We start from the raw sequence: 25,104 nt of genomic DNA, 5'->3' as shown, positions 1-25,104 counted from the left end.
AGTGGGAACTAAATATGTACACATGGACATAGTGTAGAATAATAGACATTGGAGACTTGGAAGGATGGGATGGTGGAAAGGGCGTGAGGGAGGAGAGAAAATACTTAATGGCTACAGTGTACATTTTTTAGGTGATGATTACACTAAAAGCCTAGACTTCACCACTATGCAATATATCCATGTAACTAAACTGCACTTGTACCACTTAAATTTGTACAAATAAAAACACAAAATTGTTCAAGTTTGCAACAAAAATTGAAACTATTAAATATAAACCTAGCAAAATATATATAATATTATTAGAATAACTACTACAGAACTCTGATGAAAAATATCCAGAAATATACAAATAAATGGAGAGATATCTTATGTTCATGGATAGGAAGATTCAATATCATTAGAAAAGCAGTTCTTCCCAACTTGATCTGTAGTTTTAATGTATTCCCAATCAGAATCCGAGGAAGTTGTTTTATGGTTATTCACATAGTGATTCCAACATTTATATGGAAAATGAAAGACCCAAAATACCCAGCAAAGTATTAAATAAGAAAAAATGTAGTGGACTGATACTACCATACTTCATTATTTACTATAAAGTTACAGTAATCACAATAGTGTTATTTTGGCAAAAGAACCGACAAATAGATTAATATTAATAGAATAGTATAGAAAGCCTAGAAATAGATCCACACAAAGACAGTCAATTGGTATTTGATGGAGGAACAAAGACAATTGAACAGTAGGATCATAGCATTTTTCAACAAATTACAGTGGAACAATTGGGATATCACATGCAAAGAATGAACCTAGACACAGACCATCTGCCCTTCACAAAAATTAACTCAAAAAGATCATATACCTAAATTTAAATTGCAAAACTCTGGATCTATTATAAGATAACATCAGAGAAAATCTAGGTGATCTTGGGTTTGACAATGAGATTTTAGATACACTATCAAAAGCATAAACCTTAAAATAAACTAATAAATTGGATTTCATTAAACTTAAAAACCACTCCGTGAAGCACACTGTTAAAAGAATGAAAAGACAAACAATAGAATGGGAAAAAGTGTTTGCACAACGTATATATGATAAAGGACTGATAGATATACAAAGAGCTTTTAATCTCAACAATAAGAAATAACCAAATTTAAAAGTGGACAAAAGACCTTCTAAGACACCTCATCAATTAAGACACAGATGGCAAACAAGCATATGAAAACATCTTCAATGTAATATATCATTAAGGAATTGCAAATTAAAACAACTAGGAGATACCCATACACACCTGTTGAATGAAAAGCCAACAGGCAAATGAAAAGGCACAGGAAGACCGATTGGGAAGATAGGGTACTTGTATCAAGGGATTAATGCCTGGTAGTCATTGTAGAAATGACAAAATATTTCAGAGGTCAGCGTGACTTGGAAATCAAATCAATGTGTGATTTAGATAGACAATTAGAGGATTACTAAACTTTGTACCTTTCATGGCTAGAAGGAGGTGCTGCCATTCACTTACATAAAAATTATAGGAGTTGCTGAAATATCAAGATGCATTAGAAATTACTCTTAAAGGCCGAGTGCTGGCTGTGTCTCATGCCTGTAGTCCCAGCACTTTGGGAGACCAAGCTGGGTGGATCACTTGAGGTCAGGAGTTCGAGACCAACCTGGCCAACGTAGTGAAACTCTGTCTGAACTAAAAATACAAAAATGAGCTGGACATGGTGGCACATGCCTGTAATGCCAGCTACTCGGGAAGCCGAGGCAGGAGAATTGCTTGAGCCCGGCAGACAGAGGTTGCAGTGAGCTGAGATCTACACTACACTCCAGCCTTTATGACACAGTGAGACTCCATCTCATAAAAAAAAAAAAAAGGAATTATAGTAACTTGCATAATGTCCGTGAGCTCAATAGGAAAAGAGATAACTCATTTTGGTGGTTTTTTTTTTTTTTAAGATTTGTCTTTATTACCATATTATTAAAAAGCTATGTGTGTATATGGTGTGTGACTAAGTGAGCCAGACTTCTGGTATAGTGTGTACTATTAATGGCTTTTAATTGTATGTGTTCAGTTTTGGAAAAGTTTGGCTATCACAATTCAGTATTTGCATATGCTTTCCATGGAGAACTGATGTGGGTCACTGTTAAACTGGCGTGTAATGTAACTACTAGAGTAAGCTTAAAGTCTAGGGCATTATAGTCAATTGACAGTTATCACAGGTCATGATTTCAAAGTATGAGTTTTAAACCTTTCATGGTCATTTGAAATGTTTGTTGTATTAGATTTTAAAACTGACTGCCAATGGACTGTTAAATTCTTTTTGTAGTAGGCATTTAGTTTGCATGTCAATTGGACTTTAAGTAGGCCTATTTCTTATTATCGCCAGATGGTGTCTAGGTGATGCTGAAAATCTTTGGAGAATGAGCAAAGATTATTACACTGTTAAGGGAAGTGTAAATTGAACAAAAGCTTATTTGAATAGTAAAGGGAAGCACTGATGGCTACTTTTCATCTAAGATTGATCAATTTGTGACTGAAGCAGTGTACACAAAGAAGGACTGAAGCCTATAATTACCTTGGGCTTGTGGTAAATTATAGCCTTATATAGAAACCTACTTAGGGCATTGATTGTTGTTATTATGTTGAACATAATGTTAAGGTTTCAGGAGAAAGATAAACAGTGATTAGTTTAATATATATTATAAAATATCATTATTGCATAAGCTATATGATAATTTAAGTATAGAAATGCCTACGTACCTAAGTACTTTCAGAAGGCTAACTGAAAACATGCTTCTAGTTCAAAAGGGAATGAGTTCTACATACAAATGAGATTATGCGGTGTTTGTCTTTCTCTGCTTGGCTTATTTTGCTTAGCATAATGTTCTCCAGAATGATAAGTGTTTGAGGTGATGGCTATATTAATCAGCTTTATTTAATTATCACACATTGTGTGTGTCAGTATATACATATATGTGTGTATATATGTGTGTACACATATATAATATATAATAGGATCACTTTGTATTCCATAAGTATATACTATTATAATTTGTCAATTTATAATAAAAATTTTAACAATTAAAAAGTAAAAATAATTAAAAGAGAGTAGAAAAGGTCACTTTGAATTCAATGTTGTAAGCCTCGTTTTGAGGCTTCTTTGATAAATTAATAATTGCAAGAAAAATGTTTCATAGCTCATAAGTTTGGTTTGGAAGGCTTCTCCTAAAAAGGATTTAGAGATAGTGAGCCATAGGTGAACACGGATAGGAGAAAAGTTTAAAACGGTTTCTAACTTTGGGATATGGAATCAGATAGGGAGTACTGAGAATGTTTCCTTTTCTGAGTTCCATTTAGAATTTAAATTTCCAGGTTAGGTTTTATCCTTGTGTAATTCTGATAACAGTGCATTTTGTGGCTATCTTTATCAGAAACACTGGTGGCTAATGTTTTCTTTATTTAAGAATTCATTTAACTGTGACTCTCACTTGAGTGTTGTATGATACCTGACCTATCTGGCAATGCATTCCGTTGCTTGTGCTGCCTGTGTACTTCGTTGTTATCAGTTTTAGATCAACCATTATAATTGAAATCAGGAGATGACCCTTAAATAAATTAACACTGCTTCTTCTTTCTAGTTCCCATTAAAATTGGACTTTATTAAAATTAAAAACTACTCTGCGAAGCACACTGTTAAGAAAATGAAAAGAAGCCATGGAATGTGAGAAAATCTTTGTCATAAAAAATATGTGTTTTGAGTATTTGTATTACTGCCACTGTTGTTTTGTGGAATAAGTTTCAGGGAGCTTTTTGATATACTTCCTATAGATTCACTGATGTTCTTTTTCTGTTGTGATAAGGGAAGCAAGGAAAAGTGAAGTGATTACAAAGAGAAAAAAACAGGATGTTATTAATACTTAATAGTTGTGTGCAGGAACAACATAAATGCTGGCCACCTTAGAATTTCTGTAGTTTGTGATCATTTAGAAAAATTATAGAGAAGGATGTTTTAGGATATCTATTAAAGATTACTGCTTTCTGGGCTCTGTCCAAAATAAGGCAAGATCACTGTAGAGGTAATGGTTTATAATAAGTGCTATGGTTGACTCATAGTCACGTTTACATCCATAAAGCTAGACTAACTTTTAGTAGACTCTGCTCAAAGACCTTTCGTCCTACAAATCCAAGCCTATCAAGGGATAGGTCGACAGTTATTTTAATGTTACCTTTTACATGATGGCATATCTGTGGTTACCACAAGTTGGATGTGGGTAATAATTGAGAGATATTCTTTCAGGTGTTTCAAATGTGTGAAAATTATTTCAACTTGCATAAGAAAACAAATGAAATTCCTGAAACTATTCAACAATGTTATTATTTATTATTAAACTGGAAAATAGGTTGATAGTTTGATAGGGGAGTTATTATTTATTGACAAAGACTTTAAATTAAAGCTATTAATATAAGCATTCATTTTAGAGATTTATATCTAAAAGGGTATAACATATTCCAAGTCTTGTTTTCTTCTATAGTTCTGAAGCTTAGCGAATCTACATTCGGCCTTACCAGCAGGATGGTCTCTTAAGTTTCTTAATGAAATTGTAAAGCTGTAAACTATCAACACATCAATACATTAATGTTAAGATGTCACAAAATGGTTATGATGATTAAGAAGAAAGTTCTTATTTTTGAAATGCAATTGTGTTTGGCTTAAAGATTTATGTTGGTTTTTATGGGTAAAAAAGATCGCATCTTATAAATATTTTGGGAGTGCAAGCAAGAAAAAAGCATATTTCTAATTAAATGTGTGGATATAGAAAGATTTTAAAAATTATTAAACAATATAAAATACCACAGGTACTATTAATGGCACAGACATTAGAATATAATAAAAATTGGTTTTTTTAAGAAAACTAAGAATGAATTTAGATACTTTTTAACAAACTATTTCAGATAGTAATGTAACAAGTTTAATATACACTGTCTCTTTTAGGACTGGATCTGCCATTTATGATGATGCCTCATCCCCTACTTCCAGTCAGCTTACCTCCTGCATCAGTTGCCATGGCAATGAATCAGATGAACCATCTCAATACTATTGCCAACATGGCTGCTGCAGCACAGATTCACAGTCCACTCTCCAGAGCTGGTACCTCTGTTATAAAGGTAAGAATCATGATTTAGAAAAGGACAAAGGTATCAATTACATGCAAATTTTGATAAAATATTAATCCCACTGGATCTTCAGTAGTAACACAGCTCATTGACTCAGTTGGTTGGCATACAGTATTGATGGGTTTAGTTTGTGACTAGGCCTGCCAAAATTGTTGTTTGTTTGTTTTCATTTCATGGCCACAGAGCTCACTTTTAATTCTATTTCCTGTCTTGCAGTCATGTGCACAATGTGTGGGAGGCATGGGCAGATTAATGACAGAGTAGAAGAGTATGCAAAAACCATTCCCATTGCTGGGGTGAAACAAAGTAAACACTGGGCATCTTTTTGGAGTTTGAGAGACAGTTATGAGCTATGATATACCATGCAGGACTTACAGATTTGGGTTCCAGTTCTGATTTGTAACTTAGCTACATCAACTTGAGTATGACAGTTAGCCCTCCTATGTTTCCTCAACTATAAAATAAAGGTCATAGTTAATAATCAATGGTGCTTATTTCATGGGCTGTCTGGAGATGAGAAACATACATTAAAACACACAAAACATTAACAATATTTATGGTAACTTATTGCATTAACATTATAATGTTAGAATACTATTATTTAAGTTTATGGGCATGGGATAATGAAACACAAAGGATATTTTGTAGCTACCCCTTCTTTTTCCTCTTAGTTTGGCATATAGCTTTTTCACTCTCTTTCCAGTTATCATATGCACTAGGCTTTTGAATACTTCTTCTTCTTGTGAGGAGGTGATATATGGTACATAGGATCCCAAGATTTTAGTTAATCACAGAAACCCATTGATTCCCTCCTTTATTCCTTCACCTACTCAACAAATATTATACCCTTAATAAATACATCTCTGGGTATTGAGCAATATGGGAAATTTATAAGGAAGATACACTCCTTGACTTCCAGGAGCTCCCAAACATAAATGTGAGACAAAGAAGTACCCACTTAGCTTGTGCTAACAAGACAACCACCAACTATTACAGGAATTTACAGGAAGGAGTGATTCTACCTACCTTTAAGAAGAGAGAAGGCAGAGATCTGGGAAGGCATTATATAGTTGATGGACTTCAACTGAGCCTGGGAAGGCATTATATAGTTGATGGACTTCAACTGAGCCTGGGAAGGCAATATATAGTTGATGGACTTCAACTGAGCCTGGGAAAGCATTATATAGTTGATGGATAGCAACTGAGCCTTGCAATATTGATATGGCCGTAACAGATAGACATGGAGGTGAAAGAAGTGAAGGCAGAGGAAATGTGACGTTTTAGACACACTTGTTTCATTTTAAAATTAGCTTGTAATATGGGAGCCTTCTAAAGCACTGAAGAAAATTTAAAGCATAACCTTTTAAAGAAAGGAAAAGAGAAATTGATCATTTTTATAAAGCTTCATATATATTTATATCACCAAGTGGATGTCTGCTTCCTAGAAAGACCGGCTGCAGACATCACCACTACACAAATATCCAGGCAACAAAACTGCACTTGTACCTCTGAATCCATAAAAAACAAATTAGAGGGTAAAAATAAAGCTTGTGGTTGATAATGGGTTAGTCTATCATAACTAATGAGAGGTCTGTTATTTAAATATTTGACTGAAATGTAAACTTGGATTTAGAGTTGTCTTTGAGAAGAAAATCTCACATGAAATGTGGGATAAGTTTCCCATGATTTTGAAACTGGATGGCTATTAAGAAAATATAACAACACAAATTGTGAAATTATATTGAAAAGCAAACCTGGAAGCAGTGGTGGTGATATGTGCCTGTAGTCCCAGCTACTTAGGAGCCTAAGAAGAGGTAGATCACTTGAACCCAGAGGTTCAAGATCAGCCTGGGCAACATTGTGGACCCCTTCTCTAAAACAAACAAACAAAAGCATTTCAAAGTAATGGTACTGTCATACTGGTTTTGAAATGATGGAAGAGTACTCTCAATAGAGGCATGCTATGACTCTTCAAAAGTGTATTGGTTGGTTTTCATAAGTACCCCATGGAATTAGCTTTATTTTGTTTGAATGTTTGAGACTTTGTTTAGCTTTGTGAATAATTTGAGTCAAGAGGCACATGGGAATGTGGTTCATAGTTATGGTGTTGGAAATGGAAATGATAATTTTCTTAATCCAAATATTATTTTATTTTTTACCTATTACATCAATATAACTAAAATTTTGTTTATGGCTTATTAATTTATTTCATATGCAACCTTTTAAAAAAGAAAGTTGGATTTGTCACAAACAATTTTACACAACTTTTTAAAAGGTGAAGTTAGATCACATGCTTATTTATGCCCTGACAAATACACAACTACACAGAAACCATTTTATGCCAAAGAGAAATTGGATCTACTTTCATGCAGTTATTTTGACTAAAGTAAGTTAATAGACATACGTTTAATTAAAACACTCTCTGATAAAAATTTCTGTTTCTGTACAAATATGTCAGAAATACATTTTGTCATATGCATAGATTGCATGGTGGTGAAAAAAAGGGCTTTTTGGGTATCTGTCACTCAAATAATGTACATTGTACCCAGTAAGTAATCTCTCATCATGCGCCCTATTTCATCCTTCACCTTTTCATTGTCTATCATTCCCACTCTACATTCCTGTGTACGTGTTATTTAGTTCCCACTTATTAGTGAGAACATACGGTATTTTTCTTTCTGTGCCCGACTTATTACACTTAAGATAATGGCCTCCATTTTCATACATATTTCTGCAAAAGACATATTTCATTCTTTCTTATGGATAAATAGTATTCCGTTTATACTTTTATGTATATAGCACATTTTGGATCATAGCATTCCATTATATATATATATTCTGAATAGTATTCCTCTCTATATATGTCATATATATACATATATATATCTTGCACCTATGTACATATAGGATTACTATTTGGAATATATATGAATACTATGATCAAAAAAAGTACAAGATATGTATATGCATAAATATATCTTGCATATATATGTATCTTACATTTTTTCTTTATCGTATCATTTGTTGATATACACTTAGGTTGATTCCATATCTTTGCTGTTGTGAATAGTACTGCAATAAACATATGAGTACAGATATCCTTCTGATACAGTGAGTTATTTTCCTTTGGGTAGATACCCAATAGTGGGATTGCTGGATTGAATGGTAGTTCTATTTGTAGTTCTTTGAGAAATCTCCATACTGTTTTCCATAGTGAATGTACTAATTTACGTTCCTACCAACAGTGAATAAGCATTCCCTTTTCGCCTCACAAACATTTGTTATTTTTTGTCTTTTCAAAAATCCTCGAAAACATATGTTATTTTTTCTCTTTTAAAAAATAGGCATTCCTACTGGTGTAAAATGATATCCCATTGTGGTTTTAATTTACATTTCTCTGATGATTAGTGATGTTGAGCATTTTCATATGCCTATTAGACATTTGTATGTCTGTTCATGTCCTTTGCCCACTTTGTATTGGGATTATTTGGAGTTTTCTTTTTGAGTTGTTTGAGTTCCTTCTAAATTCTGGCTACTAATCCCTTGTCACATGCATTATTTGCAAATAATATCTCCCATTCTGTAGATTGTCTGTTCAGTCTTGATTATTTCTTTTGCTGTGCAAAAGATTTTTACCTTGATTAAGTCCTATTTGTCTATTTTTGTTTTTGTTGCCTGTGCTTTTTAGTCTTATTCATAAATACTTTGCCTAGACCAATGTCCAGGAGAATTTTTCTTTGTTATTTTTATAGTACTTTAATGGTTTCATGTCTTGCAAAAGTATTTAATCCGTCCTTAGTTGATTTTTGCATATGGTGAAAGATAAGGGTCCAATTTCATTCTTCTGTATATGGCAATCAAATTTTCCCAGCACTATTTATTGAAAAGAGTGTTATTTCCCCAGTACATGTTCTTGTTAATTTTATCACAAAAAAGTTGGCTGTGAGTACATGGCTTTATTTCTGTGTTCCCTGATTTGTTTCCTTGATCTATGTGTCTGTTTTTATATCAGTACAATGCTGCTTTGGTTACTGTAGCCTTATAGTATAATTTGAAGTCAGGTAATGGATGCCTACAGCCTTATTCTTTTTGCTTAGCATTTATTTGGCTATTCAGGCTCTTTTTTGGTTCCATATGAACTTGATGATAGTATTTTCTATTTCTGTGAAAAATGATTTTTTTTAGGGATTGCATTAAATTTGTAGATTGCTTTGAGTAATATGATCATTTTAATAATATTAATTTTTTCAATCCAAGAGCAAGGGATATTTTTCCACTTGTTTTTGACATCTACAATTACCTTCATCAGTGTTTTATAGTTTTTCTTGTAGATATGTTTTACCTCATTGGCTAAAATTATTCTTAGCTATTTTATTTTTTACTAGCTGTTGTCAATGAGATTGTCTTCTTTATTTGATCCTCTGCTGGATCATAATTGGTATTTAGAAATGCTATCAATTTGTGTAACTTCGTATTTGGATCTTCAAACTTTACTAAATTAATTTCTCAAATTGAAAAGGTATTTGGTGGACACTGAAGTTTTCTAGCTGTAGGTCATATTATCAGTGAACTGGGAAAATTTGACTTCCTTTTTTCAATTTGGATGACTTTTATTTATTTCTTTTTCATGGTTGCTCTGGCTGGGTGAATTAGTTAGTTCTTAAGCTGCTACGAAGATATATCCGAGACTGGGTAATTTATTTAAAAAAGATATTTAATTGACTCACAGCTCTCCGTGGCTGGGGAGGCCTCAGGAAACTTATAACTATGGCAGAAGGCACCTCTTCACAGGGCAGCAGGAGAGAGAATGACTGCCAACAGGGGTAATGTCAGACATTTATAAAACCATCAGATCTCATGAGACTCACTCACTATTTGAATAACAGCATGGGGGAAACCACCCCCATGATTCAATTACCTTCACCTGGTCCTGTCCTTGAAATGTGGGCATTATAACAATTCAAGGTGAGAATTGGGTGGGGACACTGAGGCAAACCATATCATTCTACCCCTGGCCCCTCCAAAATCTCACATCCTCACATTTCCAAACACAATCATGCCCTTTCAATGGTCCCCCAAAGTCTCAACTAATCCCAGCGTTAACCCAAAAGTCAAAGTTTGAAGTTTCATCTGAGAAGAGACTCAAGGCAAGTCCCTTTTGCTTATGAGCCTATAAAATCAAAAGCAAGTTAGTTACTTCCTAAAATACAATGGGGTACAGGCATTGGGTAAATATACCATTCCAAATGGGAGAAATTTGGCCAAAACGAAGGAGTCACAGACCCCATGGAAGTCTGCAATCCAATGTAGTCATTACACCTTAATGTTCCCAAATAATATACTTTGACTCCATGTCTCACATCCAGGTCATGCTTATGTAAAAGGTGTGGCCTCCCATGGCCTTGGTCAGCTCTGCCCCTGTGGCTTTGCAGGGTAGAGCCTCCCTCCTGCCTGCTTTCACAGGATGGTGTTGAGTGTCTGTGGCTTTTCCAGGTGCATTGTGAAAGCTGTTGGTGAATCTAACATTCCATGGTCTGGAGGACAATGGCCCTCTTCTTATGGTTCCACTATGCATTGCCCCAGTGGGGACCTGTGTAGGGGATCATACCCCACATTTTTCTTTAGCACTGCCCTAGCAGAGGTTCTCCTTGTGGGCTGTGTCCCTGCAGCAAACTTCTGCCTGGATATCCAATAGTTTCCGTACATCCTCTGAAATCTAGGCAGAGGTTCCTGAACCTCAATTCTTGTCTTCTGCACACCTGCAGGCCCAATGCCACATGGAAGCCACCAAGGCTTGGGGCTTGCACCCTCTGAAACAATAACCTGAGATGTATATTGGCCCGTTGTAGCCACAGCTGGAGCAGCTAGGACAAAGGGCACCAAGTCCCTAGGCTGCACACAGCAGGGGAGTTCTGAACCCTGCCCAGAAAATCATTTTTCCCTCCTAGGCCTCCAAGCCTGTGATGGGAAGATCTCTTACATGCCCTGGAGGCATTTTCCCCTTTGTCTTGGTGATTAGCATTTGACTCCTCATTGCTTATGCAAGTTTATGTAGATGGCTTGAATTCTTTCCAGAAAATGGGATTTTTCTACTGCGTCATCAGGTTTCAGATTTTCCAAAGTTTTGTGCTCTGATTTCTCTTGAATGCTTTGCCACATAGAAATTTCTCCCACCAGATACCCTAAATCATCTCTCTCAAGTTCAAAGCTCCACAGATCTCTAAGGTAGAGTCAAAACGCTGCCAATCTCTTTGCTAAAGCATAAGAAGAGTCTCCTTTATTCCAGTTCCCAACAAGTTTGTCATCTCTATCTGAGACCACCTCAGCCTGGACTCCATTGTTCATGTCACTATCACCATTTTGGTCAAACCCATTAAACGAGTCTCTAGAGACTTTCAAACTTTATCACATCTCCGCGACTACTTCTAAGCCCTCCAAACTTCCACCTCTGCCTGTTACCCAGACAGTTCCAAAGTTGCTTTCACATGTTTGAGTATGTTTATAGTATTGTTCACTATCTTGTTACAATCTACTATATTAATTCATTACTATGATGCTATGAGACTAAGTAATTTATAACGAAAGGTTTAATTGACTCACAGTTCCACATGACTGGAGAAGCCACAGGAAACTTACAATCATGGCAGCAGGTACCTCTTTACAGGGTAGCAGGAGAGAGAATGACTGCAAGAAGTGGAAATGCCTGATGCTTATAAAAGTTTCACATATCCTACGACTCACTCACTATCACAAGAACAGCATGGGGGAAACCACCTCCATGATTCAATTACCTCCAACTGGTCCTGCCCTTGACAATTGGGGATTATTACAATTCAAGGTGAGATTTAGGTGGGGACCCACAGAGCCAAACCTTAGCACTGGGACTTCCAGTATTATGTTGAATCAGACTGGTGAGAATAGGCATCTTTTCCTTGTTCCAGTTATTAGAATATTTTCAACTTTTCTCCATTCAGTATGATATTGACTGTGGGTTTGTTATAACAGTTCTTATTGTTTTGAGGTATTTCCATTTTATGCCTCCAAAGTTCATTGAGCTCTTTCATCATGAAGGGATTTAAATTTTATTAAACATATTTTCTGCATGTGTTGAGATTTTTATGATTTTTGTTTTTAATTCAGATTGTGCAATATATAACATTTATTTATTTATTTACTTATTTATTTATTTAAAGACAGCATTTTGCTCCCTCACCCAAGCTGGAGAGCAATGGTGCAATTATAGCTCACTGCAGCTGCAAACTCCTGGGCTCAAGTGATTCTCCCATCTCTGCCTCTGGAGTAACTGGGCCTACTGGCATGTTCTATCAAGCCTGGCTAATCTAGTTTTTTAATAATTGTTTTGTAGAGGTGAATGTTTTATTGTGTTGCTTAAGCTGGCCTTTAATTCCTGACCTCAAGCCCTTCTTTCAACTTGGCATCCCAAATTGCTGGGATTGTCACATTTATTGATTTATATATGTAGATTCATCCTTACATTCCTAGTATGAAACACATTTAGTCATTGTATATTATCTTTTTTATGTGTTGTTGACTTAATTCATCAGTATTTTGCTGAGGATATTTGCATCTATACTTTTCAAGGATATTGGCCTGTGGTTTCCTTTTATTGTTGTGTTGTCCTCTGGTTTTGGTATCAGGATGTTACTGGCCTCACAGAATTATTTAGGGAGTATTTTCCCCTCCTCAGCTTTTTGTAACAATTTCAGGATGATTGGCGTTAGTTCTGTCTATGTTTCATAGAATTTGGCTGTGAATCCACTTGATGTTGGACTTTGTTTGATGATTATTTGTATTAATGATTCTATCTTGTTACTTATTTTTGTTCTGTTCAGGTTTTATATTTCTGCCTGGTTAAATCTTGAGAGAAAGTAAGTTTCTAGGGATTCATCCATTTCTTCTAGGTTTTCAAGTATGCAAGCTTTTACTTGTTCATAGTAGTCTCTGAAGACCTTTTCTTTTTCTGTAGAATCAATTGTAATATTTCCTTTTTTATTTCTGATTTTCCAAGATTTTATCTTTGAAGTAAGTAGTTTGAATTAATTGATTTTAAATAAGCAATTAATTTTATAGCCTCATAGGTGGAAAGGCCATGCTCTGTCTCACGTGAGACTTTGGACTTATGACTTAATGCTGAAACAAGCCAAGACTTTGGAGGACTGTTGGAAAGGCATGATTGTATTTTGCAATGAGAAAAGGACATGAGCTTTGGGGGGTTCAGGGGTGGAATGATATAGTTTGGATATTTGTCCCTGCTCAAACCTCATACTGAAAGGTAATTCCCAATGTTGGAGATGGGACCTAATGGGAGATGTTTGGATTATGGGGGTAAATCCCTTGTGAATGTCTTGGGCCATCCCCTTGGTGATAAGTGAGCTCTCACTCTGAATTCACATGAGATCAGTTTATTCAAAAGTGTGTTGCACCTATCTCCCCATTCTTCTTCCTGCTCTAGCCATGTGATATGCCTGCTCCTGCTTCACCTTCCACAAGGAAATGCTTCCTGAGACCTCCCCAGAAGCAGATACACATGTTGTGCTTCTTGTGCATCCTGCAGAATCATAAGCCCATTACATCTCTTTTCTTAATAAATTACCCAGTATCAGGTATTCATTTTTAGCACTGCAAGAACTGCCTAACACATCCTTTTTGCCATATTATCTTTTTTCTCTTTTTGTGTGTTTTTTTTTTGCAAACAGTTTTTTTTTTTTAAATTGCATTATAGGTTTTGGGGTAGATGTGAAGAACATGCAAGATTGTTGCACAGGTACACACATGGCAGTGTGATTTGCTGCCTTCCTCCCCTTCACCTATATCTGGCATTTCTCCCCATGCTATCTCTCCCCAACTCCGCACCCCCCACTGTCCCTCCCCTATTTCCCCCCAACAGACCCCAGTGTGTGATCCTGCCCTCTCTGTGTCCATGTGTTCTCATTGTTCAACACCCACCTATGAGTGAGAACCTGTGGTGTTTGATTTTCTGTTCTTGTGTCAGTTTGCTGAGAATGTTGGTTTCCCGGTTCATCCATGTCCCTACAAAGGACACAAACCCATCATTTTTGATGGCTGCATAATATTCCATGGTATATATGTGCCACATTTTCCCTGTCCAGTCTATCATCAATGGGCATTTGGGTTGGTTCCAGGTCTTTGCTATTGTAAACTGTGCTGCAATGAACATTCATGTGCATGTGTCCTTACAATAGAACGATTTATAATCCTTTGGATATATACCCAGTAATGGGATTGCTGGGTCACATGGAATTTCTATTTCTAGGTCCTTGAGGAATCGCCACACTGTCTTCCACAATGGTTGAACTAATTTACACTCCCACCAGCAGTGCAAAAGTGTTTCTATTTCTCCACATCCTCTCCAGCATCTGTTGTCTCCAGATTTTTTAATGATCGCCATCCTAACTGGTGTGAGATGGTATCTCAAAGTAGTTTTGATTTGCGTTTATCTAATGACCAATGATGATGAGCATGTTTTCATATGTTTGTTGGCCTCCTGTATGTCTTCTTTTATAAAGTGTCTGTTCATATCCTTTGCCCACTTTTGAATGGGCTTGTTTGTTTTTTTTCTTGTAAATCTGTTTTAGTTTTTTGTAGATTCTAGATAACAGCCATTGTCAGATTGGCAGATTGCAAAAATTTTTTCCCATTCTGTTGTTTGCCGATTCACTCTAATGACTGTTTCTTTTTCTGTGCAAAAGCTGTGGAATTTGATTAGGTCCCATTTGTCTATTTTGGCTTTTGTTGCCAATGCTTTTGGTGTTTTGGTCATAAAGTCCTTGCCTACGCCTATGTCTTGAATGATTTTGCCTAGATTTTCTTCTAGGGCTTTTATGGTGCTAGGTCTTATGTTTAAGTCTTTAATCCATCTGGAGTCAATTTTAGTGTAAGGTGTCAGGAAGGGGTCCAGTTTCTGCTTTCTGCACATGGCTAGCCAGTTTTCCCAACACCACTTATTAAACAGGGAATCCTTTCCCCATTGCTTGTTTTTGTCAGGTTTGTCAAAGATCAGATGGTGGTAGATATGTTGTGTTGCCTCCAAGGCCTCTGTTCTGTTCCATTGGTCTATATCTCTGTTTTGGTACCAGTACCATGCTGTTTTGATAACTGTAGCCTTGTAGTAAAGTTTGAAGTTCCGTAGTGTGATACCTCCCGCTTTGTTCTTTTTGCCTAGAAGTGACTTGGCTATGCGGGCTCTCTTTTGGTTCCATAGGAAGTTTAAGGTGGTTTTTTCCAGTTCTGTGAAGAAGGCCATTGGTAGCGTGATGGGGATAGCGTTGAATCTGTAAATTACTTTGGGTAGTATGGCCATTTTCATGATATTGATTCTTCCTAACCATGAACATGGAATGTTTCTCCATCTGTTTGTGTCCTCTCTTACTTTGTTGATCAGTGGTTTGTAGTTCTCCTTGAAGAGGTCCCTTACTTTCCTTGTTAGTTGTATTCCTAGCTGTTTTATTCTCTTTGTAGCAATTCTGAATGGCAGTTCGTTCTTGATTTGGATCTCCTTAAGTCTGTTATTGGTGTATAGGAATGCTTGTGATTTTTGCACATTGATTTTGTACCCTGAGACTCTGCTGAAGTTGCTTATCAGTTTCAGGAGATTTTGGGCTGAGACAACGAGGTCTTCTAGATATACAACATGTCGTCTGCAAATAGAGACAATTTGATTCCTCCATTCTTATTTGAATACCCTTTATTTCTTTTTCTTGCCTCATTGCTCTGGCTTGAACTTCCAATACTATATTGAATAGGAGTGGTGAGAGAGGGCATCCTTGTCTAGTGCCAGATTTCAAAGGGAATGCTTTCAGGTTTTTGTCCATACATTATGATATTAGCTGTTGGTTTTTCATAAATAGCTTTTACTATTTTGAGATACATTCTGTAAGTACCTAGTTTATTGAGGGTTTTTAGCATAAAGGGCTGTTGAATTTTGTCAAAGGCCTTCTTTGCATCTATTGAGATAATCATGTGGTTTTTGTCTTTGGTTCTGTTTATGTGGCGAATTCTGTTTATAGACTTGCGCATGTTGAACCAGCCTTGCATCCCCAGGACCAGTCCTACTTGCCCATGGTGTATAAGCTTTTCAATGTGCTGATGCAATCAGTTTGCCAGTATTTTATTGAAGATTTTTGCATCTAGGTTCATCATGGATATTGGCCTGAAGTTTTCATTTCTTGCTGAGTCTCTGCCAGGTTTTGGTATCACGATGATGTTGGTCTCATAAAATGATTTGTGAGGGATTCCTTCTTTTTGGATCACTTGGAGTAGTTTCAGAAGGAATGGTACCATCTCCTCTTTGTATGTCTTGTAGAATTCGGCTGTGAACCCATCTGGACCTGGGCTTTGTTTGGGTGGTAGGCTCTTAATAGCTGCCTCAACTTCAGACCTCGTTATTGGTCTATTCAGGGTTTCGACTTCTTCCTGGTTTAGGCTTGGGATGATGCAAGTGTCCAGGAATTTATCAATTTCTCCCAGGTTTCCTAGTTTATGTGCATAGAGTTGTTTGTAATAATCTGTGATGATGGTTTGTATTTCTGTGGAATCTGTGGTGATATCCCCTTTATCGTTTTTTATTGCATCTATTTGATTATTCTCTTTTCTTTTTTATTAATCTGGCTAGTCGTCTGTCTATTTTGTTGATCTTTTTGTAAAACCAGATCCTGGATTTATTGATTTTTTTGAAGGGTTTTTTGTGTCTCTTATCTCCTTCAGTTCTGCTCTGATCTTAGTTATTTCTTGTCTTCTGCTAGGTTTTGAGTTTTTTTATCTTGCTATTCTAGCTCTTTCAATTTTGATGATAGGGTGTCGATTTTAGATCTCTCCTTGCTTCTCATGTGGGTATTTATTACTGTATATTTTCCTCTAGAGACTGCTTTAAATGTGTCCCAGAGATTCTGGTATGTGGTGTCTTCGTTCTCATTGGTTTCGAAGAACATCTTTATTTCTGCCTTCATTTCATTGTTTATTCAGTCAACATTCAAGAGAAAGTTGTTCAGTTTCCATGAAGCTGTGCCATTCTGAGTTAGTTTGTGAATTCTGAGTTCTATCTTGATTGCACTATGGTCTGAGAGACTGTTTGTTATGATTTCCATTCTTTTGAATTTGCTGAGGAGTGATTTACTTACAATTATGTGGTCAATTTTAGAGTAGGTGTGATGATGTAATGCTGAGAAGAATGTATATTCTGTGGATTTGGGGTGGAGAGTTCTGCAAATGTCTATTAGGTTTGCTTGTTCCAGGTCTGAGTTCATGTCCTGGATATACTTGTTAATTTTCTGTCTCGTTGATCTGTCTAATTTTGACAATGGGGTGTTGAAGTCTCCCACTATTATTGTGTGGGAGTCTAAGTCTCTTTGTAAGTCATTAAGAACTTGCCATGTTCTTCACATGTACCCCAAAAACTAAAATGCAATAAAAAGAAAGAACTTGCCTTATATATCTGGGTGCTTCTGTATTGGGTGCGTATATATTTATGATCGTTAGATCTTCTAGTTGCATTGATCCTTTTGCCATTATGTCATGTCCTTCTTTGTCTCTTTTGATCTTTCTTGGTTAAAAGTCTCTTTTATCAGAGACAAGAATTGCAACTCCTGCTTTTTTTTTTTTTTTTGCTCTCCATTTGCTTGGTAAATCTTCCTCCATCCCTTTGTTTGGAGCCTTTGTGCATCCTTGCATGTGAGATGGGTTTCCTGGATACAACACACCAATGGGTTTTGGCTTTTTATCCAATTTGCCAGTCTGTTTATTTTGATTGGGGCATTTAGTCCATTTACATTTAGGGTTAATATTGTTATGTGTGAATTTGATCTTACCATTTTGATGCTAGCTGGCTTCTTTGCCCGTTAGTTGATGCAGTTTCTTCATTGTGTTGATGCTCTTTATCATTTGGTATGTTAATGGAGTGGCTGGTACTGGTTGTTCCTTTCTCTGTTTAGTGCCTCTTTCAGGAGCTCTTGTAAAGCCGGTCTGGTGGTGATGAAATCTCTGAGTACTTGCTTGTTTGCAAAGGAATTTGTTTTTCCTTCACTTATGAAGCTTAGTTTGGCTGGATATGAAATTCTGGGTTGAAAGTTCTTTACTTTACGGATGTAGAATATCAGCCCCCACTCTCTTTTGGCTTGTAATGTTTCTGCTGAGAGATCTGCTGTGAGTCTGATGGGCTTCCCTTTGCGGTTAACCCATCCTTTCTCTCTGGCTGCCCTTAGCATTTTCTCCTTCATTTCAACCCTGGTGAATCTGACGATTATGTGCCCTGTGGTTGCTCTTCTTGAGGAATATCTTTGCAGTGTTCTCTGTATTTCCTGGACTTGAATATTGGCCTGCCTTTCTAGGTTGGGGAAGTTTTCCTGGATAATATCCTGAAGAGTATTTTCCAGCTTGGATTCATTCTCTTCATCACATTCGGGTACATCCATCAAACGTAGATTAGGTCTTTTCACATAGTCCCACATTTATTGTAGACTTGTTCATTCCTTTTTACCCTTTTTTCTCTAATCTTGACTTCTTGTTTTATTTCATTGAGTTGATCTTCGACCTCTGATATCCTTTCTTCTGCTTGGTCAGTTCGGCTGTTGAAACTTGTGCATGCTTCGCCATGTTCTCGTGTTGTGTTTTTCAGCTCCATCAATTCACTTATATTTCTCTCTAAGTTGTTTATTCTCATTAGCATTTCTTCAAATCTTTTTTCAAGGTTCTTAGTTTTTTTGCATTGGGTTAGAACATGTTCTTTTAGCTCACAGAAGTTTCTTATTACCCACCTTCTGAAGCCTGATTCTGTCAATTCATCACACTATTTCTCTATCCAGTCTTGTTCCCTTGCTGATGAGGAGTTGTGATCCCTTGTAGGAGGAGAGGCATTCTGGTTTCTGGTGTTTTCATCGTTTTTTGCACTGGTTTCTTCCCATCTTTGTGGATTTATCCACCTGTCATCTTTTTAGTTGTTGACTTTCATATTGAGTCTCTGTGTGTGCATCCAGTTTGTTGATAATGAAGTTATTTCTTTCTGTTTCTTAGTTTTACTTCTAACAGTCTGGCCTCTCTGCTGTAGGACTGCTGAGGTCCACTCCAGGCCCTGCTTGCCTGGGGATCACCCGCAGCGGCTGCAGAACAGTAACAGTTGCTGCCAGTTTCTTCTTTTGCTATCTTTGTCCCAGAAGGATATGCCAGATGTCAGTCTGAGCTCTCCTTTATGAGGTGACTCTTTGGATATATGGCGGTCAGGGAGCTGCTTGAGGAGACAGTCTGTCCTTTATACGATCTCAAGTGCTGAGCTGTGAGCTCTGTTTTTCATTCAGAGATTCTGGGCAGGTACGTTTAAGTCTGCTGCAGCAGAACTCATAAACCCCCTTTTTTCCCCCCAGGTGCTCTGTCCCAGGTAGTTAGGGCTTTATTTTTGAGTTTCTCTTGTGCTGCTACCTTTTTTTCAGGGCTGCCCTGCCCAGCGAGGAGGCAGCCTAGTCAACATCTGCTTGAAGAGGCTTTGTTGCAGCTGCCGTGTGAACTTGCCTGCAGTCCTGTTTATACAGGTGTAGTTAGAAGTGCCTCGGCAATGGCAGCCCACCTGTATAATGGCGGACTCTGTCTGTAATTGCGGGCTGCCTCGGCAATGGTGGGCTGCCTCAGCAATGGCAAACCACCTCCGTAGTGTTGGACTGCCTTGGTAATGGCAGACGCCCCTCCCCCACAGAGCTGGAACGTCCCGGGTTCAGCTGTGCCTGCTGTGAAACTCTCAATCCAGAGCGTTTCTGATTGCTGTTTTTTTGTGGGAGTGGGACTAGCCGAGCCTGATCACCTGGTTCCCTGCCTCAGAGCCTTATTATTATTTTTTTTTTTAGTTGACTGGTCGACTGTCTCCCAGGTTTTCCAGTCGCCTGTTGAAAAGGCGCTGGGATCTGTGTGATTTCCTGTGCAATGACCCACTGTGCTTGCTGAAACAGCCACGCTGGGATTCATGGTGCTTTTTTGCCCGGGAATCTCCTGGCCTGGCTCCCTGTTTCAGTCCCTTTTTTAATCAGATGAATGGCTGAGTCTGCCTTCCCAGAGCTCCAATTGCCAGCTAAAACAGAACCCGGACCAATGTATGTTGTTAGGAGAACCCTGGTGTCTGGGTGCCGAGAAAACATCCACGCCAACCAAACTAGCCGTGCTGGCTACCCATGGGGCTTCTCCACCTGGGAATCTCCTGGTCTGTGGGCAATAAAAATCTGTCTGGAAATGAGGCATCCACTCACCTTCCACACTTTCGCTGGGAGCTCCAATCCTGAGCTGCTCCTAATCGGCCATCTTGGAACCCTCCCCTTGCCATATTATTTTTACATTCCTGGGTTAAAATAAAAACCCTGGGTTTAAAGAAAGCAAGCTGTGATATTGAAACATATATTCAGTGTCCTTCTAACCACATGCCACTCTTCTTTAGCTTGATTTGTGTTAAGCTGATGCCTGTGCTAATGCTTGTCACTGGTGATCATAACACTTTGATCACTAATGCCATTGGAAACTAGTTGTCTAGAACGTTCTTTGAATAATAGGATTATATGATGCATAGAATATATCAAGTTAATAAATGACTGGCTATACCAATCATAGTTATTTCTAGCATTTAGCTTTTCTAACCAAAAGTCCTAGGAGCAACTTTTAAAATGTTTCTGCAATTCAATTTTCCTTTCTGCAAAATGGATCTTGCTTTCTTTATACTTTACTTCTATATTTACATATAACATTTGTATTTAAATTATAGAGTTTACATCTGAAAACTGGTTAGGCTAATCTGTAAGTCATGTTAACTCTTCATTTTAATTTAAGCCAATTGATTTGTCATTTGTTAGCAGGCTTGTTTTTTAACAATTAATTGAATCAGTTGATGCCACTGGTATCTGATTTAAAAAATTTTTTGGTCCATCCATTCTTTTTGTTTTCCATTCATTGAACTGCTATTGTGTATCAAGTAGTGCTCAAGGTTTATAATTTAAGTGGGAGAGACAAATAATGAACAAAATAAATAATTATATAATTCTTGATTAAGTATTTTGATAGACAAAATGAGCCCATATTTAGTCTTTTGAAAACATATTTGAGTTTGCTTTTATGCCCCACGTGACCAGGGTTTCTGAGTTATAACAAGAAGTTACGCTACATACAATGATTTATGTTTATCTACCTTCTCACTACATAAAATTTTAATAATGGGTGATTTGTTAGTGTGTTATTTTTGTCTCTAATTTTTCTCATTCATAAAAAGAAAGTTATGGGATGCATGCAACTGTGATTGAGTGCATAGTCACAAAATACATTTATTTTTATACTGTTATAAGCCTAGTTTTGTTTGCTTGAACACTCATAGCCTCAGATGAACACAGCACTTAGCATACTTATTCATGAACTTAATATTTGCTTAGTCAGATAATGTTGAATGTTAGGATGAAAGAAAACTCTCTAATTTCTATAATGGACTCATACATTCAGTGTTTTAGATTTCATTATTTTGGGGCAAGCATCCAGTCATGTGCCTAAAAACTCGCTCTCCAAAAACAAAACAAAACAAAAGAAAAAGAAAACTGTTATTTATAACATTTGGCAGTTTTCTTCATGTAAATATTTCTATCATAACTGATTTCAAGTTACCAACAGCTTAATAACTGGCTCACAAAATTAATGAATATTTAACAATTGGCTCTATCTTAGGCAGGTCCAAGGTAGCACCCTCATTTTAAAGTATTATATTAAATATGAAATGTGTATCACGTAAACTCTCCATGGCAATCTTTTCTTATATCTATTAAGCAAAGCAAAGAAAAAGTTTTCCAACCAGTTTACCTTTCAATACCTTCAACAAAGCATAACACATTAACTAAATGTTTGAGAATTCTCTATAAAAGCGAATGAATAAAGTTTGTTTTCCAATTTAATTCATACCACTTTAACAGAGAATGATATTAAATTGGAAGGGAGTTTAACTTAATTTCATTTGGATCATTTTCTTTGATCAGTGTATATTATTGGTAAAAAAAAAAAAAAAAAGGTGTTTCGTGATTAGAAGTGTGGATACCTGCAAATGTCCTCAAATAGTGAAAGCTACCACAAGGGAAAATAGACCTGGCTAAACGTTTTTCATTCTAGGTCTCAGAAGTGATATAACTTTTAGAAGGTTTGAGTCCAAAAAAATATGTATTTCTTACATAGTTTGATAGATTTCCTTGCCACCATGGATTTAAAAAATTAACAATGCATCTTAGATGCATAGAATACATCTACTATAGCAACACTGCCCATAATGGTAGCCATTAGGCATGTGTGGGTATTTTAATTTAAATAAAAGTATAAAATTCAAACTCCAGCTACTGAATTAGTCACATTTCAAGTGCTCAATAGCCACATGTTATTTGTGGCTATTGTATTAGACAGCACATGTATAGTACATTTCCGTCATTGGAGAATGTTCCATTGGACACCACTCCATTAAATAAGGTGGCGGGAAGGTCTAGAACCCTCAGTCATTTTGAGAACAAAAAAGGATAATAAAGGTTTAAAAATAGGCAAGTGTATTGAAATTATCCTTTCAGTTACCCAGAATGGATAGCTATTGTTGACTTTTGGTTTATTGTACTATTATCTTCATCACTTTCTGTTAGAAAACAGAATTCACCGATTTTGCAAATGTTGAATGTATGCGAAAGACTCTGTTATATTTCTTTGTCCAAAACACAGAAAAGAAACAGACATAGATAGCCTCCACCCGCAAAAGGATTTGTAGAATTTTATAGCATTTCTGGCTAAAACCATCATAAATTGTTAGTTCAATAAGATGCATTCAGAGCAGATTTCATTAGAGGTAGTATGGCATAATTGCCATCTGCCTGGATTTGAATCCTGGTTTTACCATGCCTTGTTATGTGACCTTACGCAAATTAATTTACCTACCTGTGTCTCAGATTGCCTCATGGTCCCAATGAAATGGGGATAGTAATTGTACCTACTTCACAGTGTTAACATAGGAGAAGTGAGATAAAGCATGTTAACACACTGAGAGCAATGTTTGGTATCTACTAAGTACATAGCATGTACTAGCTAATATTTTATTTATGTTTTACATTCAAGAATCCATATACAAATAGTGGTAAGTAGAAACTAATATTGTGGCCAGAAGCTAGCATGAGATAGAAGTAGCTTCCTCTATATAGGTTCTTCTGTATGTTCTCTTATCAGTAATGAGAAAAGTGGAGCCCCCACCATTAAATTCACCTACAATTATCAGCCTACAGCATTCATTCACCTGTGATAATTGCCTTGAACTTGATACCCCAGAAGAAAGATTATGAGCCTCATGGGGACTGGAGGAGAGTGCCCAATTTAATATCAAATTTGATCTGGTTTGTGTTTAATTTTAAATAATATTTGAATGTTTACATGTCAATTATTTAGTGTAGTTTGCACTATGGGCACTTAAAATGCATATGAAAACACCCATACACCTTCCTTTCATCCCCAATGGGGTACATTATGCACCCAATAAATATTTGTTGCATGAATACATGAAAGCTAAAGGATTCCCTGGATATTAAACTTTGGAAAGTGTTTCCAACATAAACTATTATTAGTAATTCAGGCTTTAAATCCAAAAGTGGAAAAGACATTACAAGTTGCAAACAAATGTTTCTTGTTTTTTTTGTCAGTAGTTTGGGAGTATGGCTACACAAGGCACATGGTAAATTTTAGTTCTGTCTCAGATCCTTTTGGTGTTGGCTCAACTCTTAGCATGTGTAGCTAATATCTAATATAGCTATAATATGAATTGGAAATTGAATTATGATCATTAGGCTTGCAAGACTATTAATCCTTCATTTACATTACTGAATGTGGCAAAATCCTGAAGACAGAAATAGGTAAAATACCTTACTGGTATGGAATTCTATTCCCTGTTTGACATTTAAGTGTCTTACTATACATTTTTCTCTGTTTGTGGGAAACTGTGTAATGTCAGTGGGCTATAGCTTTTTTCTGATAACACATTTAAGAAATTTAAGTTGGAAGCTGTTATTTGGCAGTTTACCAACACCATCTGATTAGCTCTGTTTCTTGTTTGGCTGAGCAGCTGGCAATTAATGAATTGATAGGAAATGGTCACACGGCAGTGGCATTAGCATGTGAACATCTGGTATTAAAATTAGTCAATACAGAGAGGTTTCTGTGTGATAATTCATTCACTGACAAAAATCACTGCTTGGATCTCATTCTAGTGCTCTATGGAAGGAGAAAGCACTACTATCACAGAGCATGAGATGAAAATGCATTGAGTGGGCATTAAGGGTTGTTTGTATTTGTTTGTTTGTTTGTTTGGGAGGGTGGGAGGGTTGCAGAGTTACAAGCCCACAACATAACTTGGAAACCATGCATTTTCCCACAGAATTATCCATTCTCCCACTTGAAGGTATTTTATGCTATGGTCAGATATTATGGATGATTCCCTTAATCTGTAAGCTTCTTCCAGGACAAATTCATCACATTAAAGAGATGAGAGGGTTCTTTGTTCAAACACCACATAGGTCACACATAGGTTCTGTGTATTATTTTGGATTCTTTCATGCTTACATATTCCAGCTGCACCCCCAACTTGGCATTATTTCTTATTCATAATATGATATTGCCTCTTCTAATTCAGGATTGAAATTATGCTTTCAAAAACCACTGAAGAGTGAAAGCTCCCGATATTTAGAATTTTTTTTTCTGAGTGGTGAGATTCTTAACTACTCCTAGAGAAACAAGGTAAGAGTATTGTGGATTCACTGTACCATAGACTAATGAAATACATATATTGTGATAACTAGTACCCTAGAATAGGGAGTTTAACAATTACTAAATTGCATAATTTTTCCTTTTTAACCTCGAGTCCTTTTTCTACT

General features: G+C 36.6%; 1 protein-coding gene across 1 annotated transcript in view; it reads left to right on the top strand.

Annotated features, from left to right (window-relative positions):
- Positions 1–25,104, top strand: part of DACH2 (dachshund family transcription factor 2) — a 618,955-nt gene that overhangs the window by 508,574 nt on the left and 85,277 nt on the right. Inside the window, exon 6 of the mRNA XM_064360361.1 lies at positions 4,995–5,167. Within this exon, the coding sequence (XP_064216431.1) occupies positions 4,995–5,167 (173 nt within the window). The remainder of the gene's footprint in view (positions 1–4,994; positions 5,168–25,104) is intronic.

The sequence above is a fragment of the Aotus nancymaae genome, unplaced genomic scaffold, assembly GCF_030222135.1.
Source record: "Aotus nancymaae isolate 86718 unplaced genomic scaffold, 86718_ANA_hifiasm-v0.15.2.pri h1tg000004l, whole genome shotgun sequence".
Lineage (NCBI taxonomy): Eukaryota > Metazoa > Chordata > Mammalia > Primates > Aotidae > Aotus > Aotus nancymaae.
This window is presented reverse-complemented; position numbering and strand designations above follow the sequence as displayed.